Source organism: Anabrus simplex, chromosome 4 (genome assembly GCF_040414725.1).
Source record: "Anabrus simplex isolate iqAnaSimp1 chromosome 4, ASM4041472v1, whole genome shotgun sequence".
Taxonomy (NCBI): domain Eukaryota; kingdom Metazoa; phylum Arthropoda; class Insecta; order Orthoptera; family Tettigoniidae; genus Anabrus; species Anabrus simplex.
Window position 1 is genome coordinate 324,101,957 of NC_090268.1, and position 23,893 is coordinate 324,125,849.

The window sequence follows — 23,893 nt, forward strand, 5'->3', positions numbered from 1 at the left end:
CCTTGCGGAGCCGAAAACCTTCCATGTGTTAGTGCAACGTTAGGCCGTAGGAATTAAGTTTTTTATTTTACAAGTTGCCTTACGTCGCACCGATACAGATAGGTCTTATGGCGACGATGGGACAGGAAAGAGTTTGGAGTGGGACGGAAGCGACCGTAGCCTCAATTAAGGTACAGTCCCAGCATTTTCCTGGTGTGAAAATGGGAAACCACGGGAAACCATTTTCAGGACTGCCAAGAGGGGGTTCGAACCCACTTTCACCCGAATGTAATTTTTCAAGCAATGTTCTCTCGCAATGATGTTTTTCTGAGGACAAGGGAGATTGTCTATCTTCTACGTAAAATACATCGCACTAAACTCTGTACGAGTGACTTTGTACCTTCCAACTGGTCAAATAGGCCTACACAATGATTTTTACAAACTTCTTATTATCTTTATTATTCCTGGGGAATTAGGTAGCAACCAAAAACTAACGAACTGATAAAATATGAAATTCGAAGTGGTCAGCATTCCAATGTTGAACAAGTTACAAAGTTATTTGAGATTGGTAATCAGGTAGTACATATGCTTATATTACAATATTGCTCAGTAGAATGGAACTTGAGAAACAATACCACTACACAAGTACTTCCTAATTCGCTGGAATGCCACAAGAAGATAAAGATATTTTGTTTCTAATCAAGACATTTAGTTAAGACTATCAGTCAAATGAGCACTCAAATTGAACCAAAGCTTAACTATAATTAACTCTACAGTTTTCTCCATAAACGAAGGTGCATTGTGCCATCACTAGATCGCCGAGCAGACTATGCATACGTCATTTTGAAACTGGAAGGTTGGTTAACTCGAAAATCAACAGTCTGTTTCCAGTGATTCAACCGGATCAAATGAATGAAGCACCCATCTAGCGGCGAGGAACTGTACCGGCTGCCGAAGCTTGTTGCACTCCTCTAGGGCAATGATCAGTGACTGGCGTATGAAAGGATATTGGAGAATGTTGTTGGAATAAAAGTTGATAGGAAAAACTGGAGTACCCGGAGAGAAACCTGCTCTACCTCCGCTTTGTCCAGCGCAAGTCTCACACGGAGTGACCGGGATTTGAACCATGCAACCCAGCGGTGAGAGTCCGGCGCGCTACCAACTGAGCTACGGAGGCCAGTGTTAGTTAACTTTTGAAGTTAATTAATTTTAATTTTAATTTAACATATCGGATAAGTTAAATACAGTGGGAGAATCTTAATAAAAATAAATATGCTTAGAGTAATTAATTCTGCAATGCTTCATATAAATGTTAACGAAGAAAGATCACTTTTCGATTTACTGCCCTGTGATAAAAATTTATAAGCTGGTCACGTGATATATATGCGAAACACGCACTGCTCCTCGGCTGAATGGTCAGTGTACTGGCCTTCGGTTCAGAGGGCAGCGAGTTCGATCTCGGCTGGGTTGAGGAATTTAACTCCACTACCAATCATCACAGACACATGTGGCAGTGAGTACGTTCTTCCACATAAGGCTGGTGCCGAAAAGGGCGCCCGGTTTTTAAAAACTGATCTTAGTTCAATCCTCGTCATTGCCAACCCCACATGATTCGGAAAAGATTAGGAAGGAAAAGTACGCTGTATTATGTGAAATACCATTCACTCCTTGCTCATAACGAACCAAGGGAGTAAAATGTGGCATGGAGTTTCCTCTTAGGTCATAAGCTCATAAGAGGAAGACGGATTTTGGCATATTTGCATATTTTGTTTGTTTCAATATATAATATGCCCTTAAGAAATAAAGGTGATTCATACGATTTGAAATCGAATGGTTTTCATAGTGCGTATAAATGCATATAGCCTATACGGAATTCGCGCATATTCTTGATATAGGCCTACGTGCATATAAATGCATAATTGCAGTTATTATTATTTTGTATAAAACAACATAATTTATATTCAAGTTGGCACAACGATACAAAGAAACTAGTAAAAATTCCATTCGCCGCCGGAAGCCTTAACAACGCATTGTTGTTGACAGTCGACAATATTAACAAGAGCTTGGCAATATGTAAATTTTTCGGTGACATTTTGGTATTCGGTTCAGATGTTGGAATCAGAGAAAAATAATGTTTTACGATACCTGAATAGTAGAAAGTAGAGATTCTGCCTCGATGGTTGGCAACAAAAATTATTCTTATATAGAAGAATTAAAACAGAGTCAGCCAGAAACTAAACAATGCTATCACCCTTTCTTTCCTGCTAATGGCTTTACGTCGCTCCGACAAAGACAGGTCTTATGGCGACGATGGGATAGGAAAGGCCTAGGAGATGGAAGGAAGCGGCTATTGCCTTAATTAAGGTACAGCCCCAGCATTTGCCTAGTGTGAAAATGGGAAACTACGGAAAACCATCTGTAGGGCTGCCGACAGTGGGATTCGAACCCACTATCTCCCGGACGCAAGCTCACAGCCGCGCGCTGCTAACCACACGGCCAACTCGCCCGGTACCCTTTTTTTCCTATGATCTTGAGCAGGACCAAACCAATCCAGAACAATTGTCTTGTTCAGACCAATATTTTGTAGCTCTAACCTATCTTTCATTTTTGCCGTTCATCTTTTGTGTTATTCAATATCTGTGCATAATGCGCCGACGTTGGCAAGCCTGTTCAGTGCGTTGTGGGCTCGTCGGAACCACCGCTATGTGGATCTACAACCTATACTTTCATTTCTTCGTTCTATGAAGACGAGTAACCACTAGAAATCATGTCAGAAGGAAAAGCAGCTACAAGTATTCTTCTTCAGCAATGGATATTTGGAGAACCAACTTTATTCATAGAGGAAAAACAAGTATTTTGCAGAGTATGCAATAGTTCGGACATGAGTGCATATATTCCTGTTTTTTTAGTGTAGTCTATGGATACATGCATATTTTGACGTTTTTAGGGCGTAAGAAATAGTTGAAGAACCTTTCTGAAAATTTACTCCCCCAAGGGGTAAAACATAAAAAGTCAATATTTTGATGTGTTAGCTCGTAGATTGCTACGATAATTATTTACTATAACACTTGGTGGCTGCTAAAATAGTTTATTTTTATGCCACTTGGTAGTGCTTTGCTGTAAATGAAAACTCCTAAACAGAAGGAAGCCAAGGGAATTTTTCGGGTAAACACCAAATGTGTCACCAGAAATCTTTTACATGCCACCAGGTTTGAACCCACGATCGTTGAATCTGGAGGCTGACACTCTGCCACCGATCAGCAGATAAGTCATCAAAATATATTAACAAATAATCAGAACCAAATGATCACCCACATTACTCATTTAATGAGCTAATTGAATGAAAGAAAATCGATGAAATTCGTAAGTAAGGACGCCCGAGAGGCTATTCCAAGAAATAGTACGAAGGCCTACACTAGAGAACATTATTTCACTGAAATGTTTCATCATTGGTCATTTTATTTTTTAATTATTGTTGTTTGAATATGTTCAATTTAATTGCTATAGATTTTTAGTCATACCGAGATGTCGGAATTTTGACTCACATGTGTTATTTAACGTGCTTAACTTTTTCACTCCCAATTCTATTTTCGCCGTTAGGCTTGTCTCATCCCAGGTTTTCTGCTTTGGCAATGGCTGAAACAGGCTGGTTAATTGTTTATAAGCTTATTTATAAGAAAGAAGACAGTAACAATTGTTGTATCTTGCTCTTAACTACTGCGTGATAAATTTTGACGGATTCATTCACTGCAACCTCATCTTCACTATCCTCATGAAAGTCGGTCATCATCATACCTTAAATCATCTACTATACCATATTCCGTTATGCTTTCTTTACACCTGGACGCAGCCATTGCGGAAGACCGACAGCACAAAGCACAAGGGACAGTGCGCAGAATTTCCATAAAAATAGGCTAAACCAATAAAGTCGTCTTCACAGGTTGTGTTGAAAAACAGAAATGCAGCATCAGACTAAACTCGGAACCGAGAGAGAGCGCGGTATTTGAAATGCCATTTAACTCGTGGATGGGACAGCTGAAGACGTGTGTTGACTTCCCGACTCGGGCGTGGTATGAAAAGGGTTAAGCTAACAACACAAAGTGACAATAATATCGTCGCTGCCGGGACAAAACCTCTTATGTGAAATATTTTAGCTTAGAACTTTGGCCAGTAAAGTTCTGTCATCTAAGGTGCAATATTGTGTGAATATTGTCTAGGCATTGTCGCTCCTCAAAATTTATGTGCTGCGGGTCAGTATATCTCCAAAAATATTATCACATAGGAGGTTTTGTCCCGATAACGACGATATTTTAAGTACCCTCAAATGCCACCAACATCAGCCGAGATCGAACCCACTATCATGGGACCGGGCGAGTTGGCCGTGCGCGTAGAGGTGCGCGGCTGTGAGCTTGCATCCGGGAGATAGTAGGTTCGAATCCCACTATCGGCAGCCCTGAAAATGGTTTTCCGTGGTTTCCCATTTTCACACCAGGCAAATGCTGGGGCTGTACCTTAATTAAGGCCACGGCCGCTTCCTTCCAACTCCTAGGCCTTTCCTATCCCATCGTCGCCATAAGACCTATCTGTGTCGGTGCGACGTAAAGCCCCTAGCAAAAAAAGAACTATCATGGAAACAGAAGGCCAAGGACTATCTCAATGTGCCACTGGAGTCAGCTTGCTTTATAATAATGGCATTGGTTTACCGTCCAACTAACTACTCTTTTACGGTTTTCGAAGACAACGTGGTACCAGAATTTAACCCCGCTGGAGTTCTTTTACGTGCCAGTAAATCTACCGACACGAGGCTGACGTATGTGAGTATTTTCAAATACGACCGGACTGAGCCAGGATTGAACCTACCAAGCTGGGGTCAGAAGACCAGCACCTCAACCATTGGACCACTCAGCCTGGTTCAGCTGTCTTATTTTGGACATCAAAAACTCTGTATTCGCCTGCTATAGAATTTCAGCACATAGATAGAGAAAACGTAGGCTGTAAATGTCATGGCAGCAAAAATATTTGGGTAGAATGAGAAGCGAGACCACCCCGCAATATCGTCAAAACGAAAATAGAGGAGATAGCAGGGTTGAATATTATATACGCTGATAGGTCAAAACGATATGGAATGATGTGGTGGTTGTCAGGTTTGCCAAGGAATACAGGTTGGCTGCAGGGGTTGGACAAGACAAGGTGTATACTTTGTGGAGCATTGAATGCATTTCATTTGCTAAGAGATTGCGAGGAAACTAGGGAGATAAGACATGGATTATTGAGTGAAGAGCATCGGAAAATATTTGGAAGGCGGGATGAGAAAGCAATCTTGAGATGGATTATTAAGCAGTGGGAAAAAGGGTGTGAATTGAACAGGTATTTATGCGCGGCAAAAAAGGCCTGCGAGAGTAAAATGAAGGAGGCTGAGTTAGAGGTTGGACAAGGGAGTAGGGGGGTGGAATAGTTTTGTATGTATATGGGAAGAGTATGTATATAAGGGAAGGGGATAGTATGATAAGATTCAAATGAGCTAAGGAAGATAGGAGTTGTGTACTTAGTTGAGTATAGGGAGTTGGGTAATGATATGGGATTACATGAAGGCAAGGTCTTTCTGTTTGTGTTAGAGTTGGTGGGAATGCAAATGTTGAAATGCTGAGTGGTGTTGTTTGCAGTATTGATTAGGTGTAGGTCAGTAACAATAAAGTGACGAAAGCGCAGAACGAAATAAGGACACTTGATGAGCATGCTTGAATATTGATTAAGAGACAGCTACAGCAAATGACTGTTACGAATAATACTCTTATACATAGATTATTATTACTATTATTATTACTATCATTATTATTATTACTATTATTCTCCGTTTTAGTTTTACTCTCTTGATTCTGGGGTGTTAATTCTACGGAATGAGGGGCATGGCACGAGGTCTGAGGATGACTACTGTGGTGGCTCTACTTTAGGGGTTTCACGTTTCCGGAGTGTCCAACGAGCCTTATGAAATGCCCAGGGGATACGATAATTTTCTCTTTTTATTTTTTGGTGATCTGGGTGGTTTATTATTATTATTATTTATTATTATTACTATTATTATTATTATGATTTATTATTATTATTATTATTATTATTATTATTATTATTACATTGGTATTCTCTGTTGTTTATTTTTCCTTTTCTCTGTATGTGAACATGTATAGGGGCAAAATCGCCTGTTATGTTCAATAAATGTTCAATGTTCAATATCGTCAAAGTCCATCCAGATTTTTTCCGATTAGTTACGCATTGGCTAATTGTGACACAAAGTGACCTTCGATTGTTTAGTGAGAGAAGAGGTACTCAAGAAGCAGGCACTTCGTAACGTGTTCAATAACTAAACTAGAATTGATACCGAATTAAAATAATTTTTGACCGACTGCATAGCATACTTCGTTAAGCGTTCACCTTCAATAGTGTATTCACTGGTGGGGTTGAGTGACTCGAATAACAGATCGCTGGTGCTCAAATACGCCAGCATCGTGTCAGTAGATTAACCGTCACGTGAAACATCCTGCGAGATAAAATTATTGTACCTCAGAGTATCCGAACACCATAAATATTATTATTGGAGCCTCAGTGGCTCAGGCGGTAGCCTGTCGGCCTCTCACCGCTTGGTTCCGTGGTGCCGGTCACTCCATGAGGGATTTGTGCTGGACAGAACGGAGGCAGGACAGGTTGTTTCCGGATACTCCGGTTTTCCCTATCATCTTTCATTCCAGCATCACTCTCCAATATTATTTCATTTCATCTGTTATTCATTAATCATTCCCCAGGAGTGGGACACGCTTCGGCAGCCGGCACAATTTCTATCCTCGCAGCTAGATGAAGGCTTCCTTCATTCCATTCCTGACCCTGTCGTATGACAGGAAACAGGCTGTGGATTTTCATTATTATTACTAGCCTATTATTATCAGGCTATTATTATTATTTTATTCTGTTCAATTTTATGGGATCAATTTCCGTCGTAGTAAGTTGACATTCAAGAGAACTTAATTAATGCTAGAGATCGGTGAGAGTAGATTACTATCACGTTAAAGAACTCTCATTTAGAGCAATATTACGACACTTTTGCGTCGTATTTCACCTGGTATTTTGCCATTGTACGTATACAATCTGCTTTTTGTCCGATATAGTTTTATAAATACCATCAAAGAATAGTTAAGTAATGAAGAATAAGTTTGCAGATAGATCGAGAAGATTGACAGTTTCTTCTCCCTTTCATTCCGTGTAGTTATTGAAGTTTGGCTTCAGCATCTCACACTAACATGTTCATGTTGCTTACTGGTATTTATAGGCATATATATGCCTGTGGATCAGTGGTAATGACCATTCAGTAGCCTCCTTCATGTCATACGATGTAAAAGATACATTTTGGTGTTTACCCAAGAAAAGAAATAAAAAGCTAAGTCATAGATCTGGAGATGTCTGCCATCAGGCAGAGTAAAATGGAATGTCAGAATTGACGCACAGACGTCATAAATACGACTATGATTATTATTATTATTATTATTATTATTATTATTATTATTATTATTATTATTATTATTATTATACCCTCCATTTACACGTTACTTCTTGGCTCTACACTATTGTATCTCACGATCAAATTTCCATGATGTTATTTTAAGTCACAGTAGGCTATTGTACGATAAAGCTGAGGTAAACAAATTTTTCCCCGTTTCTCTCCATCAATTTCAATCCAGTACACGTCAAAATCTGTTTTCCCCCTCAACATCCAGCACTTGTAGGACATATCTTATCTGCTGGTACATTCTTATAATCTGACATTTGTTTGGAGCTTCATTACTTCAGCAAACACTTTACTGGAATCGGTATAAGTATTTATTTATTTATTTATTTATTTATTTATTTATTTATTTATTTATTTATTTATTTATTTATTTATTTATTTATTTATTTATTTGCGAATCACACGGTTAGATACCGGCCTTGTACTGCTACATCCCAGGATTAAATCTCGCTGGCTCAATCAGAAGTCGCTCCTCTACGAATCTAATGAGGACAAATAATCACGAGGATCTTTAGTCTCCCCTTTACTTTAATTGAATTCCAGTAACACACTCTATAAACATTTTCGTCCGACCACATCTCAACTGTCTAACATACATATTCCTATACCATGACACTGGTTTGGTATTTGAGTAACCACTTGACCGGTATTCTTCTTCTTTTATTACCGCTTTTCCCACAAGTGTGAGGTCGCAGGTGCGAACTGCATCGCACATGTGGATTTGGCCCTATCTTACGGCCGAATGTCCTTCGTGCCGCCAACCCTATATGGAGGGATGTAATCTCTATTGCATGTGTCTTGTGGTGGTTGGTAGTGTAGTCTGTTGTGTGAATGTGAAGAGGAGAGTGTTGGTACGGGCACAAACACCCCGTCCCCGAGCCAGAATATTTATTCAGAAGCGATTAAAATCCCCGACCCGGCCGGAAATCTAACCCAGGACCCTCTGAAGCGAAGGCCAGTACGCTGACCATTCCGCCAACGAGACTTGACCGGTATCAGTATAGGGTATTTATTTATTTATTTATTTATTTATTTATTTATTTATTTATTTATTTATTTATTTATTTATTTATTTATTTATTTAATACTTCCTCTTACGTAAACAGTCCACTTTAAAATACCTTCAATCTAAACTTATCCGAATATCCTTGAAAATGTTAAATTTATTTATGCATCTGACAGCGCTGAGTACCAACTCAGGTGCTCCACTTAGCACGCCGACACGGTCAATTCGTATTTTGCAATAAAACATTCTTGGTTAACTGTTTACAGTCCATTATACAGTTTGTCAATAAATTCGCTTAGTTCTATTATGTTGCGAAGATGTAAGCAGCGTTCAGCGCACTTCGTAGCGAATGTTATCATTAGGGGCACCTGTTTTTCGCTAAGCGCGAAATCGCGAATTTTTTTGCGAAATTTCACAAATTTGGCTCAAAACACGAAACCTTTACGAAAAAGCGCGAAATAATTGACTAAATTATGTGGAATCACTCTTGGATCCAAGAAGCATAATGAAAGGCGAATTAGAAAATTATGAAATAGCGGGAGAGTTGGCCGTGGGGTTAGGGGCGCGCAGCTGTGAGCTCGCATCTGGTAGATGGTGAGTTAGAATCCCACTGTCGGCAGCCCTGAAGATGGTTTTCCATGGTTTCCCATTTTCACACCAGGCAACTGCTGGGCCTGTACGGCCGCTTCCTTCCAACTCCTAGGCCTTTCCTATCCCATCGTCGCCATAAGACCTATCTGTGTCGGTGCGACATAAAGCAAATAGCAAACAAAATTATGAAGTCCCTTATCTAATAAAGCAAATTTCCATCCTACAGCAACCTTCAGCATCTGAATATCTTCAACCATACACAGTTTTTCGAGATCTGCTTGGTCGTTCATGTAGAGCAGGTAAAGATATTGATGTAATAGCCATTCTCCTTTCCTTGAAATCAGAATAAATGGGCATTTTGTGGAAGCAGCAGTGAAGGTTTTATGGATCCTAGTCGGTAATGAGAGAAGTCATTTTCAACGTAATGTACTAGGCCTATGATGTCTGAAAAGAGAACAACTTTGTCTCTGTCTTTTTCAGACTGATGTGTAAATCAGGTACGTAGACTAGGCCCTACGTCTTGTTAAAGTGACAGGATAGATTTTTTCCAAACATTCTTGCTTTGACGTGTGTGTTTTAGCACAAGCATAAATAAATAAATGTTTCGTTGAAAATATCGTCGTTGCCGGGACGAAACCTCCTATGTGTTAATATTTTTGGAGGTATACTGACCCGCAGCACATACATTATAAAGAGCGAGAATGCCTTGACATCTGTCACACAATATTGCACCTTAGATGACAGAAACTTACCGGCCAAATTTCTAAGCTAAAATACTTCACATAGGAGGTTTTGTCCCGGCAACGACGATATGCTGTCAACTAACTTTAGGTTCAAGGTTTATTTCTGAAATATGGAAATAAAATTAGCGAAATTATTGACGAAATAAAATGAAAACAGCGAAAAAAGATACCAATTCTGTAAGGCTGTGTGGAAGGGAAGAATTTTTAGATGACCACGGCTCTCATTCCTCAGTAAAATAATGCCGAATAAGTCCTGAAGAGATTAGCTAATGACCGGGCAATATGAAGATCTACTACGAACCAATCTGCGGATTGAACACGAAACTCGTTGGTGTACTGACACGTACCAATACAGTTCGATGTCTCATTCTTAACATCGATTCGTTGAACTCGAATCTTGTTGGAGTGTCTTGAAGTGTTACTATATACGTCTAATTTACGGCATCGAAAGATGGGCAATAAAGTTTCCGTCAAGGCCTTTGAAATATGGATGTACCGAGGAACTTTCAAGAACCCATGGACAGATCATTACAACAACCAGGAGGAACTCCGTCGTGTCAGAAAAACAGGAAAATAGTCTCTTTTCATTCCTCCCCTGAAGGGGGAGGCGGGTCTCTTAGACGGTGATGCCGTCTCTCAGGCCGGGAGATGGACGGGGAAGGTGAGGGGATTGGTGACAGTGGCCTATACTAGGAACTGTTCCGGCATTTGCCTTAGTATAGGAGAATGGAAAACCACACGGAAAACCATTCCCAGGACAGCTGACGGTTGGGGCCAGCCGTGAGGTCCAGCCCTGCCCCGTTTACCGAATGGAGAGGCGTAGATCCACGATAGAGCCGTAGCCACCCCTCCTCTGCTCGGTTGGCCGGTCAGAGTGCAGAGCTGTTGGACCACGGACCAGCCGTGGCCACTTATGGGCCAAGACCCACTCTGCATCTACCAACCCTTCGTTCACATCTTCGGAAAGGACAAATACAGCCTGCCTGATACAACTGACCACAAAAAGGAAACGCGAACGTGTACGGAGAAGATTAGGCCCTATACTAGACGTGGAGCCTCCCCGATAACCACGACACATTACACCATGATCTTCACGAATCCTCTGTGAGGAGACAGACTCTTGTCTAGGCTACTGACAATATACCTGACATCGTTCCTCACCTTTATTCCTTCTACTGACTCAGAACGGAGGATTGTACATTAGCCTCAATTATGTAATCTGTGTTCTTAAGCGGCTACGTGACGATACTTTGTATTGTTCAACACATGCTACAAAACTGCATGATTATGTTGACATGACCAGTGTGTTACCGCTATACAAATATATCGCAAGTCGTGTATAGGCTACGTTATCTTACACAGTAATGACACGCGTTGCAAGTACACGCAATTCGATCATTTGCATACCTTCCTTCCTAGTGACTTTATTGGTACCTTACCGAACGATATTGTATGGAAGAATAAGTGTTAAACTTCGTACCAGTTGCCCCAGGTCATTGACAATAAAACATTTTATCTTCTTCTCTAATATGGACTGTTAAGTTCAATAATATTACCTCTTAAACGTCGGTTTTAAACAACAAGGCATTTAATATTTTAGCAATTATTTTACTAGGTTTATACTATCCTCATTTGTCGGCTGAATACTGGCTTCTGTTTTACTATTAGGATATATAGAGCTTTGGTTCTCGGGACACAAAGGCCTAAAATAAATCAGTTTTGGACTTACAGCAGTATCGAGCTGGGACAATGATATTCATTTGTCCACACTTCTCCACTAACTATTGCGGAATTTTGTAATTTTAGGAAAATTCTAATTGGTGGCTAAGACAATTATTTAAACTCATTCTGAAAGCATAGAAGTGCTCTTTTCTTTCTGCCGTTCTTCTATCATTTTCAGACCCTGTCCTTAAATATGTGTAGGTCAAGAACTTAATTCTGTTTGACGTATTTTTCCCTCTGAACAGTTGAAATCTGTACCACGTATTTGTTTAGGCTTTGCTTTCTCTGTTTCAACTGGTTAATGTTCAAATAATTGCAAAGGAGCTGCACGACTCAGCTGTGAAATACTGACGTATATAATATGCCCCTATCGAGAGATGCAAACTGTTTCAGAAATGTTTACGAGGTAAAGTAAAGTATGCAATATGTCATTTAACTGGTAATATAACTATACAATAATAGTGTAGGACTAGGCCCTACTCTATTTGAGCCTTTAAAAGAATGACAAGTATTTTTGAAAATCTCGTGAAGTAAATTAAAGTTGTGTTCACCCTTAAAACTGAAGGAGTTATGTGCAAAATATGTCACATAATTGTTAAAATATTGTGTATAGCAATTCCATTTAAAATTAAACAATTATAGCAGCAAAGACGATTGAACAAAATGTATTGTCATGACCCAAATCACGCAAATAAGTCGGTTGAAAATTAGTGTAAAAATTTGTGCTGTCCTTTTCTACTTTTCCCCTAATTTGTCATTCTCTTCCATTATGAAAAACTATACAACTCACATGTTTAGTGAACGTCCCTCTGGTATAAAAGGGCTGCTCAGATCTTGCACATTTAGAACCGATGTACTTTTGCATAAGGAAGTTAACATCATAGTCTATACCTTATGCATTAGTTGTTTAGCTTCCATTGGTACACTTTTGTTTCATATACAGCACTGTGAAAGAAGACATTCCAAAGTTCTATTCCATTTTACTTTGATATCCATCCTCGAATTTTTAAATTCGTTTCACTCCGAATTGCTTTAAGCTCTCCACTATTTGATTTTTATAGGTCCTTGTCTTCTTTGCATTTGTCATAATGATTCTCATTCCAAGTTTACTTCGTCATCTTTCCCTCTCAACACTTCCCCAAGCCACATCATCAGCAAATAACTTCTTCTTGCGCTTATCTCACACCCCAGTCAGGTTGCGGGAGCGAACTATGTCACATGTGTATTTTGTGCTGTTTTACGGCCGGATACCCTTCCTGACGCTTACTCTACGTGGAATGATGTATTCAATATTGTGGATATCTGTGGTGATTGGTAGCGTGAAGTGTTGGAAGGAACACAAACACCTGGTCCCCGAATCAGAGGATTCAAATCCCTGAACACGCCGGGAATCGAACCCGGACACTCTGAACCGAACGTTCCAATGCTGAGCATTTAGCTAAGGAGTCGGACTCATCAGAAAAAACACATTTGTTTAAGGATTATTATTCTACTATACGCTAGACTACGTTGCGTTTGCTGTCATTATAGACAATCGTTTATCACCAAAAGGTGACAGACATTAGAGTTCTCCGTCTTTTTCCCGTTTCAGTGACTAGCCTTCTGATTTTAACAATTCAAAAATAACGCACCGGTCTAGGATATTCTGGCTCCCACTAAAATCAACAATGGACTTTCTGATTTGAATCTTAAAAATTAATACTTTGTGTGTAGTCTGAGCGAGTTTTTTTCTACAATAAATATAGTTCATTATCATCGCCATCAAAGTATACTGTTCTTATTAAAATGATAGCTCTCCATCCTCCACTCAGCTCAGTCGGATGGCATTTGAAGTCGCTCAAATACATCAACCGCGTGTGGAAAAAATAAAACAACTCCTGGGAGACAAATTCCTGGTACTTCGTCATTTTCTCACACCGTAACAATTACATTACAAGGGTAGAAAATGTCTCCTTATAGGGTTGGCGTCAGTAAGGGAATCCGGTCGTAAAACAGGGCAAAATCCACATGTGCGACGCAATTCGCGCCCGCGACCCCACAAGGGTGGGAAAAAGCGGTAGAAAAAGAAAAAGACAAGGGTAGAAGGTATATGAGTTGAGGTGTTTCGAAACGAACACGTGAAACAGTTTCACCTATGTCAAGTCCAGTGTTTATATCATATGTTAAATGTATTCATTGTTATTTAAACAATATCAACATTAATATTATGCTCAGTTCAGGACCCAGCATTTAAACGGCCGACACAGTAGCTTACATGAAAGAATCGATAGCATTCAAAAATTTATCGACTCACCCATGTAGTCTAATTCTCTAATCGTAAATAACCGTTTTACATGCATTGAAAAAGATCTTTTAGGGTTGATTTTATGTTGATAGAATCTGAGTGCGGCAAGTAACTACAATGTCGTAAATTTCCATTTTTCACACATTCACTTGTTTTGAAATAAAAGAATTTAGGGACACGAAAACAATAACATTATTATTTCATATTCGGACAGTTATATCTCATTCCACGCTCCTTGGCAAAATGGTGAGTTTAGTGACCTTCGATTCAGATGGGCCCTGGGTTCGATTCGTGGAAAGGACGGGAAATTTAACTGCGTATATTTAATTACGCTAGCTCAGGGGCTGGGTATTTGTGTTTGTCATTTACATACAACACACCACACTACAAATCACCACTAACAACACGTAGCAGTGAACACATTCCTCCACATAGAGTTGGCGTCAGTAAAGGCATTGGCCGTAAAACTGGGCTAAATACATTCTAAGAACCGAACCCAGGTAACTAAGAGACGGCCAGGGAGAAGAGAAGGAAAACGATTACATTTCATATATTTCCGTATAGGGGGAATGATTGGTTTTAGCCCCACTAACTACGATCACGGTTTTCAGAGACTGAGGTGTCGAGGTTTCGTCCTCCTCCAGGAGTCCTTTTACGTGCCAGTAAATCTATGGACACGAGACTGACGTATCTGGGCACCTTCAAATATCAGCGGATTGAACTGGAAGGAAATGAAACTGTACACTTCTTCGTATCATACGTCATCGGTGATTTAGTTGTAGGCCTACAATATGGAAAATGTTGAAATCTTCATAGATTTAGAAGCCAATTAACGGAGTAATTCCTCAAAAGGCCTGAAAACAGACTTTTTTTTTTTTTGCTGTTAATCTTCATAATATCGTCTCTGTTAGCCCAAAATGTCAAATCTTACAATGGTCTTGAAAATGAATATCCACAGCCTGTTTCCAGTCATTCGACCTGGTCAGGAATGGAATGAATGAAGCCCCCATCTAGCGGCGAGGATAGGAATTGTGCCGGCTGCCGAAGCCTATCGCACTCTTCTGGGGCAATGATTAATGAATGACAGATGAAATGAAGTGATATTGGAGAATGTTGCTAGAATGAATTATGACAGTGAAAACCTGAGTACCCGGAGAAAAACCTGTCCCGCCTCCGCTTTTTCCAGCACAAAGTAACCGGAATTTGAACTACGAAATCCAGCGGTGAGAGGCCGGCGTGCTGCCTCCTGAGCCACGGAGGCTCCCACAATGCTCTTCCTATCCATTATTTTCCATAAGGCTTGTCACGCCTCCCAGCCACATAAGGATATGCAGTTCATCAGAAAAATTTTCGTGTGTTCATTTTCGTATGCGAACGTGTAAAGGAAAGTGAGCCTTAAGCAGATTATACTGTAGGGGTGCGCTAATAAGTCATGCAAACATACATTTATAGAGTGCGGTACGGTAAGGTTCATTTTCCTTTATACTTACGCAAAGGAAAGTGAACACAACGAATATTGTACTGATGGACTGCATATTCATATATGGCTGGGACGAGGCTGACGTATTTGAGCACCTTCAACTAACACTGGACTGAGCCAGGATTGAACCTACCAAGTTGCGATTAGAAGGCCAGCACGTTAACCGTCTGATCCACTCAGACCTGCTGTTAATCTTCATGCTTACGCCCCAAAACCGATACTTTTAAGTAAAATACAATCCTGTTGTACGTGACATTCCATTTATAAAATCTCACTTCCAGGCTGAGTGACTCAGACGATAGAACGCTGGCCTTTTGAGCGCAAAGTAGTGGGTTCGATCCAAGATCAATCCAATAATCAGCCTCATGCCTCGTAGATTTGCCGGCACATTAAAAAATATCGAAAATTACCTGCATAATAGGCAGCCCATTAGATGCTCATTAAGAACCCTTATTAATGACTGGGCTTCGAACCATGGACACCTTGCTGATAAAAGCGAGCATAGACGCTAACCATTATCCTGAATGAATGATAACAGACGAAGAACATGGTCATCTTATTTTTGCCTGGCGTTCATTTCATTCACAGTGGCAAGCTAAAAGGAGTAGGCCTACTCATGTGAATAAAGTGGACTTTCAAAATACGAAGTATTATATACATTGCAGGAACACATGTATTTCGTAAACGACCTCAAAATTTAAATGAACGAGAAAATTTCATTATTTTCTGTTTGTTGACATTTGGCTTCACGTCGTATGGCGACGATGGGATAGGAAAGGGCTAGGAGAGAGAAAAAAGTGGCCGTCCCCTTAATTAAGGTACAGCCCGAGCATTTACCTGGTGTGAAAATGGGGAAGCCACGGAAAACCATTTTAGGGCTGCTGACAGGGGGTTTGAACCCACCATCTCCTAAATACAAGCTTAGCCTACAGCTACGCATCCCTAACCGCGCGGTCAACTCACTCAGTAATTTCTCTTTACAGCAGTGAAACATCTCTGTGTCTCTCGGATTTGACGTTCCTTAGATTTCAGGTTTAGATCTACGTGAACTTCAGGACTTCGCAAAGTTACTCAAGCACCATCTCAGTCACCAGGTGTTCAGACCAGAAGCTACCTTATTTTGTTTGCAACAAGACACTCGTGTATCAAGTGAACTTGAGAGCTTGCTGCTATTAAATATCGCACGCACGCCATCGCGAGATTATTATTCTATGTTGGTAAATGATCCCGTATTATACCTGTAATACGGATGGTAGAGTGAACGTTTCTTTAGGTCTTTCCAGGAACATTAATGAGTGCACTGGGTTCACAGTAACTTCATCACTATAAAATCTTAATCTGAAATCATTGTATAATCGTATCCGTCCACATAATCAATTAGTCCTCGCTGTGTTTTTCATAACATACACGGTATCCCCTGCCTGTCGTAAGAGGCGACTAAAAGGAGCCCCAGGGATTGTTATCTTGGGGGCGTGGGTTGGCAACCATGTGTCCCATAGCTGAGTCTTCGCATTGCTTCCACTTACTTGTGTCAGCTCCTCACTTTCATCTACCCTATCCCCCCTCCCATGGTCAACTTTTGTTCTTTTCAAACCCCGACGATATTAGAGTATTCGAGGCCTAGGGAGTCTTTCATTTTTCACTCCCTTCGTGTTCCTGGACTTTCCTTGGTCGATATCTTCAGTTTTCGAAGTGTCGGACTTCTTCCAATGTTTTCCTCCGATCAGTTGTAATAGAGGATGGTTGCCCAGTTGTACTTTATCTTAAAACAATAATCACCACTACCTTCATCTTAACACATAAAAATTCGTCTATCGCATTTAATCCAATCACTCCTTCATTCGTTTATTGTTCGCCTCCTCGGCTATATTGTCAGCTTAGTGTTCTTCAGTTCAATGTGTCCTGGGTCATATTATCGGATGGGCCAGGGATTTTGACCATGTCGTGTTAATTCCTCTGGCTCGGAGACTGTGCATTTGTGGTCGTGTTAATAAACATCTTCATTATATTATACGACACATTACACTACAAACCACTACAGGAACACGCAATAGTTAATACTTCCCTCCACAGAGGCCATGCAACAGAGCATAATCCGTACATAGTGCCGATCCCAATTAACCGAGTAAAGACCAAGATGAAGAAGAATAAGAAGCGCGTAATTTCTCTATTAACTTATAATTCTTCTACCGATTCTTATTTATAAACTTTAGCAGTTCATTCAAACTGAAATGTTGGCTGAACAGTTCGTCGCTGTTCGCACAAAAGGTCATATCTCCCAATGCTCTTCCTATCTATTATTTGCGTTAAGACTGGCCACGCCTCCCGGCCACATATGGATATGCTGACCATCAGAACGATTTTCGTTCTGTTCTCTTTCGTATGCTACTGTGTAAAGGAAAATGATCCTTATGTAGGCCTACATAATACTATAGGAGTGCGTAAATAAATCACGCAAACATACTGTGTGGTACGGTAAGATTAATTTTCCATTACACGCAAGCATAGGAAAATGAACACAACAAATATTCGTATACGAATCTGAAATGCACACACCATCTGTGAAACAAAGTAATTCGAGAGAAATTCTAGAACTGTGGCTAAATTTAAGCTCTCCAAAACGTGCCGCTATTCACCTACTTGCTCTGAAATCCTACTTTCTTCATTCCTTAATATTAATACTAGATAATGTCAATGTCAACGCTTTTCTTTAGTTCATGAATGATACATTCGTTTAATTCATTACCACGTTTGACATGGAAGTCAACGATCTCATCAATCATGTCTAATAGTTCCACCATGATACAATCGCGCGCGCGACAAGTTAGCAACCTGTTGCATTCTCCCCTTGTTCCAGATAAGATCATCCAAAGCACTTTCGATGGCAATCTCCGAGAAAAATCAACACTAATACATTTAACAAATGAATAATTAATTTAGTTAACTAGCGTGCAGAGCAGCCAACATTGCGACGAGTCAGGGAAAATTAAGCAAATAATTTCATTGCAAGGTGGTAAGAATTCTTCAGTCCGGAGTATCCTAACGTCACTGACCCATAGGCTAGACGAGACGGAAACGTGGAAATGGCCGTAAAAGATTTCCTTAGTGCGAAACTTCCGACTGCAATTCAATATCCACAATACAGCAACCCTGAGAGCGGAAATAGGAAAATTACTCCATCACGGTCGTCAACCTGTGAGGGGTCCGCGCCAGAAGGAGGTCCGGCTCCGTGGCTAACTGGTTAGCACCTGGTGTTTGGTCCAAGGGGTCCCGCGTTCGACTCCCGGACAGCCCGGAGATGTTATCCCGTTGGTTAATTTATCTGGCTTGGGGTCTGGATGTGTGTGTCACCTTCAACATTAGAATTAATCCTAGGTAGGGCTCCATCTTCTCATATGCGCAGGATGCCCATGGGAGTCAATTCGAATGATCTGCGTACGCCATTATTTATTGTCATAGGGTGGCTGTGTATGCCGCCAACAACATTAGAATTAATCCCAGGTAGGGCTCCATCCTCGCATATGCACAGGTTGCCCACTGGAGTCAATTCGAAAGACCTGCATAAGCCATTATTTATGTTCAGGAGAAGACTATTGCCCTTTCAGAATAATGAGTAACATTTAAAGACAAATGCATTAACTATCTTGGGACATATTTCCTGATAGTTGGCAGCAGTTTATGTGTTAAAATATAAGTGGAAAATTAGCTTTTTCCAAATTAAAATGCATGTGAAAAATTTGCTTTTTCCAAATTAAAATGTAAGTGAAAAATTTGCTTTTTCCAAAAATGATCTGCCGTGTCTTTTGCATGGGAAATACAGGTGAAATTTTATTTGAAGTAAACACTATTACCAGGTTAATACTGATATCCGTTACTATAGGGACCTTCATAGTGACAAAAATAAGGAATTAACTTATCTGGGTTAATACTGATGTCAGGATAGAATATAGCCTTCACCGTGAAGGTAAAATTAGTCAGATAATTCTGTACTGGAATTTATCTTTAATTATTTGAGTAGATAGGATGATCAATTCATAATACTAAGGTTGTGTCGAAATTAGTGTAAAAAGGCTATTACCGTAGAATATATAACATCCCATCTCTCATCACAGGGATACACTACAAATACAAGAGTTTATCTTAATCCCGGGTTTTTATAGTCTACAACTGTGAAGACTTAACACTCCTCTCAGTTCTGTGCTATCACAAAATACTTCCCGTACACTATTCGCTAAAGAAATATGTGGTGTTCTCTATAGCAACACATAACAACACTGCCATATAAAATTTAACTTATTAAAAGTCGCCATAGTTAACTTTCAAAGAATATTATCATTTGGAGTACCATTTAAACACCTGCATTCAGAAAGTCATCGTGCCTCAGTTAATAACACACTATTAGTGCAAAATATGATTTAACAGTGGTGGCAACGGGTCAAACAATGGCTAATATTGACTTAATCGTAAGTAGAATATAAGAATATATATGTTGTTCAGGCTTAGGTCATAGTCTTGGTTTTATTACAGGAATAGAAAAAACTAATTTATTTACAGCTGTTTAGTATCGTGAGGGAAAGTTGAAAATTTTGAAAATGACTTTTTAGGAAGTAGCCTAGATTGATATTGTACCAAGGTATTTATGCCAATATAAATGGATAATCAGCATAATTTGCTACAGCGAGACTATATTTCAAAACAATGAACATCCACCTCTACAGTAGCATCACCGTCATAGATAATAAAGCAAACGATTTATGTAATAAAATGAACATTTTTAGAAGGTTCAATAAAACAATCGTTATCGAACACGGGGTGTAGTAACGGATAGACAGCGTCACTGGATTTTCACAGAGGCAACCATGTTTTTAATCTAGAGCCAAGGATTGGTATTTTCTAAATTAGATGTCATGTTTTAATTTGGTTCCACGTAAAACTCGAGATACGATAAACGAGTTATTAAAAATATGACCCATTTTCCTTAATATTCACTATGACAGTAATATTCATAATAAATAAATCAAGCAAGGTGAAGAGTCACCAATAGGACAGACCACATCACGTCCTCACGGGTGCCTGAGACACCATCTAAAGCAGTTCCTTCGCTACAGCGATGAAATATTGATAGAATAGCGCTGTATAATACAGTGACCCATTGTTAAGTCAGCAGCCAATTTGCATGAAACAAGCTCTAGTGACATGCAAACCACCGAGAACTTGCCCGACAGTGAAGACTTCCTCCTTAACATTCATAGCAGCGAGTGCGTACCGCAGAACACACTCGTCGTATTATCGTGTTTTCGGCATATTACAAATCAGTTGCGTACAATATGTTAAAAATGCTTAAACAAAGAGTTAACTATTAAGAAAACAACAGATATGAAGTAAGACTATTTTACGGGTGGTGGGTAAAGTTGTTTTAAGAGAAAGTACGGCCAGATAAACATCTCTTTACAGAATCAAACCTATCATTGAAAACAACAGACGAGAAATGTACAAGTGGTGAGTAATATTTTAATAATAATAATGTTATTTGTTTTACGTCCCACTAACTACTTTTTAAGGTCTTCAGAGACGCCGAGGTGCCGGAATTTAGTCCCGCAGGATTTCTTTTACGTGCCAGTAAATCTACCGACACGGGGCTGTCGTATTTGAGCATCTTCAAATACCACCGGACTGAGCCAGGATCGAACCTGCCAAGTTGGGGTTAGAAGGCCAGCGCCTTAACCGTCTGAGCCACTTAGCCCGGCGAGTAATATTTTAAGTGGAAGTTTACCTAACTAACCATTCTCTTATTTTAAGGGCATTTCATTGAAAAATGAAAATAACCATTACGAAACTAACAGGTGACGGTGGTTATTGTTTAAATAAAATATTAACTAGACAACCATCCCCTTGTTTTATGGGTGTAAAGTAAAAACCTATCTTTGAAACCTGCTGATAATGTAAATAAAATAGTTCTAGTGAAACAACTGTCTTATTTATTAGCTTCATGCAATTAATGCATATCCCATTGATATTTGCTGTTAATAAAACTAGTATTTCTTCAAAAAATTCGGTCCATAAACTCGACAGTATATTAATCACGATACAATGAAATCTTGAGGAAAAAAACTTCGATGCAAAATCTAAACCTTTCCAGACCATCAATTTTCACACATGAAAGTCTAATTCCTTTTTCACGAGTTTATTTCGAGTACAATGCGGTCGTGAAAACGAAATATTGATCGCATTTGTTTTATCAACTTCTCGTAAAATTATTAGGAGTATGGACATTTATTTCAGTTGTCCTAATTAACAACGCAAGTACACAACTAAAAATCTTGCCGCATACATTTCACAGTGATCCGAGAAAGTTTTTTAAGTGTAGATATTCCATGGAAATTTGTAATTCATCTTGCTGTATTTAAGCAGGTTGTTAACTATAATCAGCGTAACACTGTTTAATACCGTTTCATCTTAAACTGCAATAGATAACCAATAAATCTTAGGATTATTTTTGCAGTTGAAAATTAATAATTAGGTACCCAATGAACTCTTGCTCTCATGACAGTTATGATTTTATTCCATGTAAGAACTTCGAATTAACCTGTCAATCTAACGATGACAAATTGCGTTGCAGGTATCAAAAAAATTAATCCGACTGGTTTTAACTGCTAAGCGCTAAGCCTTGTGTATGTTGTTAGTTTTTACACGTTGCGTATCTTACGTATAAAATCGAAGGTAATAATTAAATGACGTTAGTACGGCTGACAGCTAGATGTAATAACCTAATTAAATGAATGGATATGAGAGACACAGTATGTTTATAGTTCGTTTAATAAAACAACCACCTCGGTTAACTTGTTAACCTGACACAATAAATCCAGTGACTTATCTCTGTTGAAACTGGAGTAGGGCATTAACAGATGAATTTGATATGAAGAAACGAGAGCCATTCAAAAATTTGTTATTGACAGAGATAATCACATTGTTTTATTGAAAATGAAACAAGATCGGTAGACATAAATAAAAAAATCTTCGGATCAGTTTTCAGTTCCGCCAGTCATTCAATTCAATAGCGAGGGAGTAAAAGGGAAATTGTTAGAAAGTGACAACGCTACTCCGAGGCATAATAACGAGGTTCTGTTCATTAAATACCGTCTATGAAAACATATTTAAAGTGTCTGAGGCACAAAACGTATTGATGCTGTGCGAGACAGTACCAATGATGACACTCTTTCTCCCCCCACTCCCGCTTTCTCCTAAATAATCGGGAGAAATTGTCCTGGTTCTTTTCTCGTCAATGTCATAATACGAAATACAACCAATGCTTCTCTCTCCTTATATCATTATAATAAAGAAATATTTACAATATAAACTGTAATTCGTGATGCTGTTGGTCAAAACTCAAGCAGGAGAATTAAAGACGTCGCTAAACCACATTCAGTTTTATATGTCACTAAATGTTGTTTATTTAAAATTACAGAATTCAGAAGGTGACTGATAGTAGCTCAATTTAAAGAACCCGATCGACTAGTTAATAATAATAATAATAATAATAATAATAATAATAATAATAATAATAATAATAATGTACTACGGGACGTACAATGTATTCGTAAATATAGAGAAACTTGCCATAATCACAACTATAGGCCTACGCCACTGATATTTTGAGAAATTAAGACTAGAGATCATAGTTTGTTTTTATCAAGACACTGCGTCAACAAAATGAAAAAAAAACCTAGTAATATTACTAACAATTATGAAATACATTTCGTTTACACAAAGTGTATCTTCAAGTTTTCAAAATTTCCCTATCTTTTAATTTAACAACTTAAATCAAATGGAACGATATTGCCAGATAACTTGTTTCCTTGTAGCGGGTATTCATACACAAAAGCAACTGTAAATATTTATGACCACATACCTCCTGCAATTTTGGTTTTGCTAGTTTTTTTTTTTTTTTTTCGAACTGAAGATGCTCACTTTTGCGTACACGAAATTTATCACCCTGACCTTCCCTCTTTTTTCGCCCCTCTTTTTTGTTTTCATAGGCGTGTACCTTTGATAAAAAAATAAAAGTTTCAACAATTAATTGATGAGCTATATTAGGACAAGAACAAAGGGTTCATTTTTCTTTTTGCTTATTGGAACATACCACCACTTGCTGCCTCGACCACGGTTCGCCTTGCTTTTGCTGGCCACCTCTTCTGCCAGGGTGACGAGCGCCAACAACAGCACCAGCGGCGCACAAGACCACTTCATCGTCAGTCACATGGACACCGTGCACTGCTCACCCGCCACAACAACACCACATGCTAGCAAGTGGCCACCCGAACTCGGCCGAACACCGCCGGAAAATAACGATATCTTATTATTATTGTATTGTTCCTCAGCCACCCGGTTTGGTGTATTCAACACCCCCTTTCCAGTGTAGTAGTGTACCGTGGAAGTGCAAAGCGCTGTACTGGCTTGAATGCGCGCGCTCTTGAAGCCCTGGCGTGTCTGCCTCGCCGGTGGGAGGTGTCACACTGTGATCGGGAGGGGCCCG

General features: G+C 39.4%; 1 protein-coding gene across 1 annotated transcript in view; it reads right to left on the minus strand.

Moving 5' to 3' along the window:
• wg (wingless) overlaps positions 1-23,607 on the minus strand; it is a 238,778-nt gene extending 215,171 nt beyond the window's left edge. Inside the window, exon 1 of the mRNA XM_067146510.2 lies at positions 23,501-23,607. Within this exon, the coding sequence (XP_067002611.1) occupies positions 23,501-23,607 (107 nt within the window). The remainder of the gene's footprint in view (positions 1-23,500) is intronic.
• Positions 23,608-23,893: the final 286 nt, after the last annotated feature.